We start from the raw sequence: 12590 nt of genomic DNA on the forward strand, positions 1-12590 counted from the left end.
AGAGTTAGAGTTATAAAAGTCAAAGGAGTTTAAAGTGTTAATCAATTGGTCAAACCACTCTCTTAGTGCTTGCTTTAATTCATATAGGGACTTATTTAATTTACAAATATTTTGAGCAGCTTGTGTTTCAAAACTAGCTGATTGATGCATATAAATGGTTTGATGCAAATTACTATTTAAAAATATATTGTTAAAATCAAATTGATGAATTATCCAATTTTTAAATACTGCAATACTCAATATAAGTCTCACAGTTGAAAGTCTTACCACAAGATTAAAAATTTGGTCAAAATCAAAGTCTTTCTATTGGTGAAAACTCTGAACTACCAATCTAGCTTTATATTTTTTAACAGTCTCATCTACATATCTTTTAATAGCAAATATCTATTTACTCCGAATAACGTTAGCATTATAAGGTGTTGGTACCAAGGTCCACATGTTATTCTTCATTAAGACTCTAAATACCTCATTCATAGCATGATGCCAATGAAGAATTTGTAGAGCAGATTTTGGAGATTATTCAAGAAAATTGTTGGATAAAATTGTGGCTGCTAATGCTCCATGATGAGTGAGTTTTAGGGTTTATAGGAGTAACTAATAGTACATAGAAGTAAATTAAAGTATTAATAAAAAGCACTTTTTTGGCAAGTAATTAATTTCTGTCGTCTTATTCTTAACTTCTCTAGCATTTTTGTCTATGGTTTATTTAATATAATTAAGATTGCATTGCATCCATCAAATTGAGACTTCAATGGTTTCTGTTGATGGAGTCATTATCAAATTAAACTTATTGAGAGACTAACTCAACTAGGATGTTTCTTTTTGGTTGAACCTTTACTTAATTGGCCATGTAATAATCACAATCCTTCCTTATTACCCTTATCATATAGACACTTCATCTTGTTTACACCTCCAATTAGTTTCCTAATCTTGGTGGAAAGCCAAATATGTAAACTATATATTGATACCTATAATAATGTTTATTTATTTATTTTATTATATTTTGTTTATTTATTTATTAAAAATATAAAAAAAACTCTATAGGATTGCATGCACCAAAAGCAATGTTAATTAGGTATTGACGAGTCTTCAGGTGTGGGATGCAAGAGTGTTATTGGGTGTGATAGGTCCATTTTTTTACTTTGACGGTCTGATTAAATTTATAATAATTAACTTAAAAAGAGTAATACAAGGAACTTAACTTTTTTTTGGTCAATATTAGTTAATTTTTTAAAATTTATTTTATTTATTTTAAAGTCTAAATTATAAATTATAATTCTTGCAATTCTAAATCGTAAATTATAAATTATAAATTTTAAACTCTAATTTTTTTAAAAAAATAAATTTAATATTCAACTAATTTTGTCATTCTTTCCCTTTTACTCTTTTTTTATTATTTTATTAATTGGCTAAAAAGTTGTATTTAATTTTTTTTTTTGAAAACATTTGCCCTAATTAGCTAGACTCAGATATCAGTTGATTATATTGATGAGTCAAAACTTGCTAGGATAATATATATGACTGGACTTGGTCTATATTATGACCGGGTTTGCTATATTACTATTTACTATCTAGTTCGTTATTGAGGTCAGTTTTCAACTCAAATAATGACAGAACAAGACCAGAATTATTTTTTAAAAGATATTTCTAGTAGTGAATAATTTCTTGTAAATTTTTTATTCATTATTTATTTGTGAATGTGCCGAGTTTCTTAATTTATTAAAACCAAAATGTCTTGCCTATCAGAATCGTCCAAGAAATACTCCTACATAGAATCTTGTTTGGGGACGACGTGATTATATGGCTGGTTTTTCTCGAATTTGGAAAGCAACAAAACTGTTACATAGCTATATATTCTCAACGGTAATTTTAGAAAGACTATAAAAAATAGAATTTATTTTATTTAATATTAATTAATTATTATAATAAATAATAAATATTAAATAAGATCAATTTTAATTATTTTTATTTAATTTTTTTATTATTAAATATTTTCGTATTTTCAATTATTGCTCGTCACAAGAAAGTTTAATAATTTGCAGATGAATTAAATAAATAAAAAGTTTTTCAGTTAAATTAATTTCTGAGAGATATATATAAATTTCTACGATGCTAAATTTATAAGCATTTTCGTAATCAAATTTAACTAAGTTGATACAAATTTAACAAAAAAACAAATATACATGCGTCACCATTTCTCTTTTTTCGAGTTTTTTCAGCACAAAAATTTATTTTGAAGAGCACAATAATTAATATAACACAGAAATTTTTATATATAAAAAAATTTTATACATAAAACAAATTTATCGATATAGTATAAAAATTTTGACTCGTAGCACATAAATTTTTGCACAGCACATAATTTTATTCTATAAATATATTTTGTTGGTTGGGTGAGTTAATTGTAGTCCTTTAAAAATTTATGTGTTGTGCATAAATTTGTGTTGTACATACAAAATTTTTATGTTGTATACTAAAATTTTTGTGTTGTATATATTTTGTACGTTGGGTATAAATATTTTTTATATGTAGTCTTTCAAAAATTTTTGTGCTACACATAAAATTTTTTGTGCTATGTACCAAATTTTTTATATTGTGTACTAAAATTTGTGTTGTGCGTATTTAATTTGTTAATTGGGTATCTATATTCTAGTTACGTAATTTTTTAAAAATTTGTATTGTGTATCAAAATTTTTGTATTATGAATAAAAAATTTTGTAGTTTAGTTTTTTAAATATATATAAAAATAGATAAAGAAGATAATAATACTGATGATGTAGAAGATGAGGAGAAAAAAAGAAGAAGAGAAATACGAAAAAAAAGACAATAACAATAACAACGACGATAATATTGTTAAAGAAGTGTACAAAAAGAAAAACGTAAAGAAGAATCGAGATGAAGGAGGAGACATATATGACTTGGTTGATATTTGGCCAATAAAATACTTTTTAAAAAATTTTTTATTTATTCTTCATTATCCACATATTTATTGTTTAATGAGGTTAGATTATGGAGTACTAAGAAAAAAGTATTCACGAAAGCTTAACTTTTTTCACTTGGAGCATTTATTTATTTACTTCGTGAGGACATGCATTGCACATGGTTTTTTCTTTTATCTATTTTTAGAAGCATGCATACATTACTTTTTGAATGTTATAAGACTTTCGAATGTGCCTCGTTGAGATTTTGTGTAGGTACGGATAATTTTAGATTCGCTGAGTGTTGAAAGATTGATGATTTTCTGAGCGCGTTATTGGTAATCAATGTTGTAATGAATTTGATGATATATAGGTAATGTAATGAATAATTACAATTATAATAAAATAATATATCTTAATGGTTTTGTGAAAAAAATATAATAAAAAGAAGTAAAAAAAATTAACATGAATTACAAGTGTTAAGTTAGGAGACTAAATTGAGTATAGTAAAGTGAATATTATGTAATCAAGATAAATTGGTTGAATTATTTAAATTTAATTACAAAGACAGTTATATTTTAAATTCAAGAATTTGTTGGTTAAAATATTGGCAAATTACTTGTTGACTAACTAGAATTTTTCATTTTTATTTCATTAAGAAAATGAAATAAGTGACCAACAATAATTTAATTGGAAGTTTTAAAATTTAAATGCTAATTGTCAAATAAAAAATAGTTTTTAGCGCCAGTTTCTTGCGAAGCATCCCTTCAAATTAAAGAAGTTCTTGTCAATTTGTGTCAATTTAAGTCTCCAAAAACTTGTAACTCAAAAACGTTTTTGTCCATATATTAAATAAGATTTTGTCCAAATATTTTACAAGAGTAATGCTATATGTACACTAAAATTTATTATTAAAGTTAATCATTTAGTATAAAATATATGTTGAAATACAAATATATATTAAAAATAAATTAAACCACACATGTATTTATACACAAATATATTAGTGGTTGATTTTAATAACTGATTTTAGTGTACAAATAATATGACGTCACAAAACTAAATTTCATCAGTGCAATAACCATTGTATATATTAAAAAAAAGAGTTAAGTGTTTTAGATTTGAACTATGTACACATTGCAAGTAAAGCTGAACTAAGCTACACCTCCTGATTGCTCCATAAAAATTGAAATATAACGACTAAAGACAATTTGGTTTGAGATGTGACTCATCTAATAGACTTATATGAGTAGATCCACCTATTGCTATTAGATGGCCATTTAATTAATATCCAATTTACAATAATTTTACTGTTAGATTGATCAAATAATAATATGTTAATATGTAACATAACTAAAGTTAAATTTTGATGTATTAATAATATGTATATATGTTGATGATAGTTAAGATGACTATTTGATTTCGTGGGGTATGAAATCTCAATCGGTTAAGAAACACATTAGAATATTAGTTACTTCATTATGTGTTTCAATGTTTTATTTGACTTGCCATCTGCATGGAATTGAAGAATGGAAAACAAAGGAAGACGGTTTAAAAGTACTTTTCTTGATGCTATACTTACACGGCATTTGAATTAATCCTTAAGATTAAAATTGATTTGACAATTCTGTCTCCTCTCTCATTATATTCATATTCATGCCCATCAATTAGAACAACATATATATTTTTGCATTAAAAAATAATAATAATTAAGATGCTTAACTACCAGGTTCACTGCATTCTTAGAATTTAATTTTTTCAAAGAAAAATAATAAATAAACAAACAAATTAAATTAGTTGAGTAATTAGCTTATCATTTTATTAAAATAAGTATCGAAACTTTAATACCTATTTTATATATGTAATAATTTATTGGCTAATAATTTTTTTTAAATAGAGTTATGATTTGCGATGAATTAATTGAATTGAATAATACGGTAAAAAATAAAAAATATAATGTCAAAACAAATTAGTTACGTTAATGATCTTAGACTGTGTATTATATATTATATATATTTTTCCATAGACAAGTTTTCGCTATATTCTTAATTCTTACATCACCTTGGAGATTATTGACTCTCTACACGATGGCTATTTTATTTGGATTTGGACAAAAGTAACCATATTTTGACTATCTTATAACTCAAGTTACTCAACTATTTTACAGTTTAGTGTTATAACTCTTAGGAACCAATAAAAAACATTCCTAAAAGAAAATTAATGCACACTACAAAATGGATGCTAATATGCCAACTTATTAGTTATTCTTGTTAGGCAAATTGAAAATGCAAGAGATATAATTTGCAAGTCTAAAGTCAAATTTTATGGAGGTTATAATAAGTAGTTAATTTGTTAGATCTACGGATGAAACTTTGCTTGAACCAACTTGACCAAATATAGAAAATAAAAAATTATTAATTATTACTAGAAATGAGTGTGAACTAGGGCTGGAAGTGAGCTGAGCTGAGCTGAGCCGAGCTAGACCAAGCTCAAGCTCGGCTCACAAAAATTAAGCTTGGCTCACGACTCGGCTCATTAACAATCGAACCTATTTCTTAAGCTCAAGCTCGACTCACCGAAAGCTCACGAGCTAGCTCGAGCTCACGAGTTGGCTCAAATAATAGAAATATAAATACATAATCTATAATTCTATATCAATAAATTATAACTTATATATTTTAAAAAATATTTAAAAAGATCAATTTTATATATTGTTATCTATCAATAAATTATAAATTTTTTATTTATGTCCTACATCAAAATTATATGTAAAAAATAAATATGAAATTTTAAATAATTAAGATTAATATATATAATTATATAGTACAATTTCATATGTATATATATAATATTAAAAATATAGATTAAATGCATATAAAGCTTGGCTCACTAGCTCACGAGCTTAACTTATCGAGCTATTAGCGAGTTGAGCTCGAGCTAGCTTATGAGCTGGCTTGACTCACTTCCAGCCCTAGTGTGAACAAAATATATATTTGTCCGTTAGCTTATTTCCAAAACGCCTCACATCCAAATGGTAATCTTTCTAGCTCTAGCAAACCCTAAAGTTAATTAATTATCACAAAACTTCAATATACTTTAATTTCTATCCGTGATCCAAGGAAATCATCAAGTCACAAAGTCTATTAATAAGAGCGATTAAGAGTTCTAACATTTAGTTATACTTTCTAAACAGCTAGTCATCAAGAGTTCAAGTTCTTATCGTGCATAGTACAATTGTACGTACAAAAGGTTTTTTTTTCTTTTTAACCAACATAGAAAATTAATTTTTAACTAGCTAATTAGTATTAATTTTTTAATTTTCATCTTTTGGACATGTTTTAGAAGATTTAAAATTTCGAGTTTAGATTTAGAGTTTAAATTTTAGAATCTAGGGTTTAATATTTAAAATAAAAACAAAATAATTTCAAAAATTAGATGAAAAAATTGACTCCATGTCTCCATCCCTAATTAAACTCTTTTTAAAAATATTTCTCCGTGCCAAAGAATTTAGGTATCACTTTTGATAATACTTATTAAAAACCAAGGATTGGATAAGACCAAATTAAAAGGTCTACTAAGAGTTTTTTTTTTTTTAATATGTAACTATGAAAGGGTTAACTCTCAAAGAGGTGTAAAAAATATCACATGTTTATATAATTTTTTCAAAACAACTAAAACTCAAACTTACAAAAAAATTAAGAGAATTATAAAACTATACTCAATTTTCCAACGAACCCACCAAACTAAAATAATGAGGAAACTACCAATCATTCTACCACTTGACGAAATTCCTGTCTTATCTTCCCTCAAAGTTTACTAATCAATAAGAATGATTGTTTGGGATATTTGTGACACTTGATATTTGTTGGTTTGCTCTTGAAAGTTCAGAAAACAAAAATGTGAGTTAAAAAGTAAACTAACTCTTGAAATTAATGTTATTAATTAACACCGATGCTGATGCTGGTTCTAATTTTAGTTTTATTTTATATCCTACAAGATGATATAAAAATATTTGTAGAATCGTATGTCATAAATAATAATTTAAAATTAAAAATAAAATTTATTTTTTTAATGCTTAATTTTAATCTAATTAAAATTTTATATTATTTTTAATTATTTCATCAATATAATTATACGAGTAATAAAATTTTATTAATTTTTCACTAAGATGATATTATATTTTTAAAGTGATACCAATTTTATTATATTAATTCATTTTAATATAAATTTTATTCTAAATTAATTTACTTCTTAAAAATATAAAAAATGATATTCTAAAAATACTCCAGCGAAGATACCAGTCATAAAAAAGAATTACAGCTTTGTTGATATTGGAAACATGTGGATGTATTTAAAGCTCACCAAATCAATATTGTCATTTTTTCAATTAGGGCATGATGAGGACCTTGGTTTTACCAACTTTATTATGCATTAATTTAGGAAAATTTTGCTTTGTAACTTTGTATCTGATTATGCTACACACGTTTTCCTAGTTAAAACTGGATAAGCCAACATGGGCAAAGTTCACTTGATGGCAAGTTAGCTGCATTTGAATTTAAGTAATATAGGTTAATATTATCTCCCAACATGAAGTGATCAGATTATTTTGTTTTAAGAAAAAATTATCAAATAAAAAATTTATAAAATTAAACAAAAAAAATAATTTTTTTTTACCAAAAATTAAAGTACCTTAAACAAAAGCAAACACATTTTAAAATTAAATGGCTTTGGCAACAAAAACACAAGAGGAGAGGATTGTTATGAGTCAGCAACTTTTATGATTTATAGCTATCAAATAGTCATTAATGATGATTTTAATAGTGTGAAACTTCATCCAATGACTCACTTTTTTTTACTGGTTACATACTGACTAAAATTTAATGAAGTTGCTCTAAACTTTTCTAAACGAAAATATTAATTGCCGTTACTCTAGAAGAAAAAAAACATAAATAAAGCTTCATATCATCGTATATATTATATGCTATACAACATCTGAAGAAAAAGGGGTCACATATATATGTTGCTAAAAAGTATTATTGTTGCACCATAAGAAAAGAAAGATTTTGGAAGGATTTTATCGCAGGTACATAAATACAATGTTCCATTATTGACTAAGATTGGCAATTCTCCAACCACTTGTTCCATATTTTTTTTTCTTAGAATTGGTTTCAACCGCAGAGATATGTCCCTTTAACAAAAACTATAAGGTAACCAAAACACAAGTGGATTTAATTATTAACATGCTTCTATGGACTATGGTTAAATAGCTCGAAAACGATTGCCAATAGTAGAAATAAACAAGAGTTTTGTTTTTCTTACTTGTGTCAAAAATAGAGAGGAATTTGATAAAGGTAGACGTTGAAGGCTATAGAAAGAGTAATAATGCTATATATGTGAATTGTATATGTATATGTTGAATCTAAAAGAATAAAGTCTTACTTTCCTTTTTGTTTTTTCTTTTAGTTAGGTGTTCAACACCCATTTAATTTGAGACTCACTTAATATTTTGTGAATAGAAAAATATAACAAAAAATTATAAAGAAATTTGAACTATATAAATAAACAATAATAATAAAACACTACTTACATATAAAGATTAGGAATATTTTATCATTCTCTAACTAAGAGTTTCAATCTTAGCTAGTCTTAGGTATAAAATGTTTTAAAATTTCTGGACCGAATTTTACATGAAAAATTAACAAAAAATTAGTTACCATTCTCAATCATAAATATTCCGACCATAAAAGGTAAATAAATAAAAAGAGAAAGAAAGAGAGAGAAAAAAAGACAAGCAAAATTTTTACCGTTTCATTCTAGTATTAAAATAAATAAAAAATTTGGAATAACAGTTAAATTGTTTATGTAATTTTAGGTGAAAATTCAGGTGGAATCGATTTTACGTGAAGTTGATATTTGAGAACATTTAACTAATTTAACTGATTTGACTAATTTTTTATTTAACGGCTCTCAGTGAAATCCACTACACTTAAGTTTTCACCGTAATTTTAACATCAAAGTTAAAATTTTAAAATCAACCAAGTGTTTATGTTCTATCATGTTTGTGTATCTAGATAATAAATTTTGAGTATATGGTATATTAGACGGTGAATAATCAGCTAATAAGGTATATTAATTTGATAGATAAATAGTGATGAATAATAAGATAGGGCAGAATAAGAAAGAAGAATAATAATATGTATGTCGTGTGAAGACAACAAAAGTGACTTGCCATCCACAACCCTAAACCAACCCCACTTTCCTATATATCTTCTTTCAGACTTATCTCTCACTGCTTCATGTTCAAGATTTCTCTCATTTCTTCTGAACCCAAAAACCTCAACTGTCTACCGTTAATAATTGAAATAATTCATCCAACATAGTTGTAGTATCCATGGAGGATTCTTCTAATAATAACAATACTTGTGAGGACACTAAGATTTGTCCCCGCGGTCACTGGCGACCCGCCGAGGATGAAAAGCTTCGCCAACTTGTTGAACAATATGGTGCTCAGAATTGGAATTCCATTGCTGAAAAACTTCAAGGAAGATCAGGTATATATTGAATTATTTTTAATATGTATTTTATATTTTATACAAGTGACTAATTTAGGAACTATTTTTTTTTATAAGGTGTGAAGGTTGTAATTATAGTTAATCACAAATTTAATCTGTTGAATTATAGGGAACAAGAATCACTGGCACGTGATCATGGCAAGAAAGCAAAGAGAGCAATCCAAGATTTGTGGCAAAAGAACCTTCCAAGACATGATGATTTTCAATAATAACAACAACGATTCCAATTCTTCTTCTTCTTCCAGTAACATCATCAAGAGACCAGCAAGAGTAATCGGGTTAGAATATTCCAGATTCTTCGATTTTCGCAACCTCGATAGCAATAAAGCTTCTACTTCTTGGAATTTCGCATCTTCTGTTCCGCCAGTAACTGATTCTTTTAGAAAAGGAGGAGGAGGAGGAAAAGACTATTTCACCATCAACGGTTCCAGTATTTATCTTCCAGAAGGTTCTAGAACCTCCGATAGATTCTATTGCAGAGTTTTCCCGGGTCCTTCTACTACTACTACTGCTACTACTGCACCATTTGGTTCCTCTAATGGATTCTCATCATCGCTCCAAAACTACAAGAGGATCGTTCCGAATCCCTTCGCCTTCAAGGGTAGTTCTACGGAGAAGGAGAAAGAAGAAGATCATGAACCTAAAAATGAAGTTCCTTTCATTGATTTTTTGGGCGTCGGTGTCTCTTCTTCCTAGAAAATTAAAACATATTTTAATTAATTAACTTTATATATACTTAATTAATTATATCATATATATATAGTTTAGTAGCTTCCTAGCTAGCTAGCTAGCTGTATTTAGTTTATATATTTTTTTTCACTCCTTGATTATGAATTCTAGGAATTAGAAATTATGAAATACTACCTAGTTAGTTCTAGCTAGTCCATCATCCTCTGCATGAGGCTCCATCAAGCAATCAATCATCATATATAAGGTATGCTTCAATTAAGATTCAAGGTTATCTTACTTCTGATTTTGTTTAACTAATTAGAGTGATCAAAATTTCCAACTTTTTTGTGATTAGGATTTAGGAATATGATAATAAATATTGAAGTCTTGTCTTAATTATGGTGAAAACTCATGTGCAGTCAACTTCACGTGAAGTTAATATTTGAGAGTCACTAAATGAAAATTTAGTCAAATCAGTCAAATCATCTAACGACTTTTAATATCAACTTTACATAAAGTTAACTGCACCTGAGTTTCCACCCTTAATTATACCAAGGGATAAAGTTTTGAGTATGGTATTTGCTTTGCTAGACTTGAATTTTATTGAAGATATTGACTGAAATTTCTTGTTTCTCTCTGTAATGACAAAATTAGTGACTGTTAATTAATGTTATATATATATCTTTTTCATCTTAGAAGATATTACGTTTACTGATTGGAGGGTTTTTAGAGGTAGGTGTAACTTCTTAATGAATGCAGTGTATGCATTAATTATATTCCGCAGTAAAAATTCATGAGATGAATGCTTAATTAGTCTATTATATTGTTGCATGTGTGTTGCTATAGCTGTCGAATAATCTCATATTAGAAATTAAAGTAAGCTTATAAACTTACTATGTATGATAGTAAATTATTAACAACTATATTAAGTGAATACTAAAATCAGTCACTTATATTAAAATATAAAATTTATATTAAAAATAAGTTAAAATATACATATATTTATAAAAAATATATGTTAGTTGATTTTGATATCTAATTTTAATGTGAAATTGTTTTTATGAGCAAAGATACTTTTGATTTGTATCTAGTTATTTATCATAATGATTTATGAAAAGGAAATATGTCTGGTTAACATGTAAAAGCTAAGAAAAAGTAATTACAACCGAGTTAAATATGAGAATAAACATATATACATCCCCAAAATGGTCTTGGGTTAATTTTTGTGAGTGCTTCCACATAATTATCGTAAATACAGAAATTATTAATTAATTATATTGCAGGATAAATTTATCGGAAGGGTGCTTTTATTAGCCCAATGTTACATAACTAGTAAAATTTATTAATTTTGATTAATATTTTAAATTTTAAATAATAAATAATAAATTTTAATTTTTAAATTCTAATAATATAAAAATAAAATATTAATAAATATTGATTAATATTAATAAAAAATACTAACATTTTTTTCTCTAATTCATTACTTGTAAAGCTTCTTTATATATCACTGTCATTGTTTTATGTATGACAAGTTTTTTTCTTTCTCCTCAAAGTTCAAGAATGACTCAGTCTTATTTATTAAAAATGTTTAAAATGTGTAAAGAATTTTAATTCTTTTTAATGTTTAAAATGTATGTATGAAAGATGAAATGAACAAACAAATTAAATTGATAATATTTAAATTTAAATAAATAAATAATAAAAATATTAAATACACATTAAAAATTAATTACTAAATTAATTATTAAGTATTTATGTATGAATATATATATTATTTAATTTATTTTTAATAAATATTTTATATTTTAACATATATTTTATACGAATAATTAATTTATTAGTGACCGAGTTTTAGTGTATTACATTACATGCCTGAATTAATAATGTGTAACTAAATGCTTGAAAGTAAGTTTTGGTTAGGTGCTACGTTATGTATAACATGTATATTCTCTGGAAATGCGACAACCATTTTCTTTGCTACTCTTGATATCGTAATGAAACGATGTATATTATTCTCTGATGTATAATGTTAACTAGCTAGGATAGGATCAAACAATGACGTCATAACTGTCAATTGGGACATATGCCAATAAAATGAAGAAAGGTGGAGCTAGCTAAAAGGAAATAAAGCAGGTATGAAAAGGGGTTCAAGTAATACCAAAAAAGAAAGAAGGAGCAAGAGATACATATGTGCATATAGAACATGAATAATATGCATAACAAGTTTTGATTGGGTCTTTTAGAAGTTTGTTAGACTTTAGAACCATATTAAAGAAATAACAAAGTATTTGTTTTGGTACGTAGATCTTAATTAATGCATTGTTTGGACTTGGGCAAGAACTACAATATAATTTAATTTGTGACAAAAGGAAATAAATAAGTCAAAGAATGAAATCAATACTTATAATAATGTGTATATATGTAGTTAGGT

General features: G+C 26.1%; 1 protein-coding gene across 1 annotated transcript; it reads left to right on the plus strand.

Moving 5' to 3' along the window:
• Window positions 1-9309: 9309 nt before the first annotated feature.
• Window positions 9310-10186, plus strand: LOC107460551 (uncharacterized). The gene is made up of 2 exons (XM_016078925.1): window positions 9310-9469; window positions 9600-10186. The coding sequence occupies exons 1-2, from the start codon at window positions 9310-9312 to the stop codon at window positions 10184-10186; spliced, it is 747 nt and encodes a 248-aa protein (XP_015934411.1).
• The last annotated feature ends 2404 nt before the right edge of the window (window positions 10187-12590 follow it).

The sequence above is a fragment of the Arachis duranensis genome, chromosome 8, assembly GCF_000817695.3.
Source record: "Arachis duranensis cultivar V14167 chromosome 8, aradu.V14167.gnm2.J7QH, whole genome shotgun sequence".
NCBI lineage: Eukaryota > Viridiplantae > Streptophyta > Magnoliopsida > Fabales > Fabaceae > Arachis > Arachis duranensis.

Coding starts and splice junctions, on each gene's coding strand:
- LOC107460551 (XM_016078925.1), top strand. CDS start 9,310: ATGGAGGATTCTTCTAATAATAACAATACTTGTGAGGACACTAAGATT. Junction 9,470..9,599: donor AAAACTTCAAGGAAGATCAG/GTATATATTGAA, acceptor GTTGAATTATAG/GGAACAAGAATCACTGGCAC.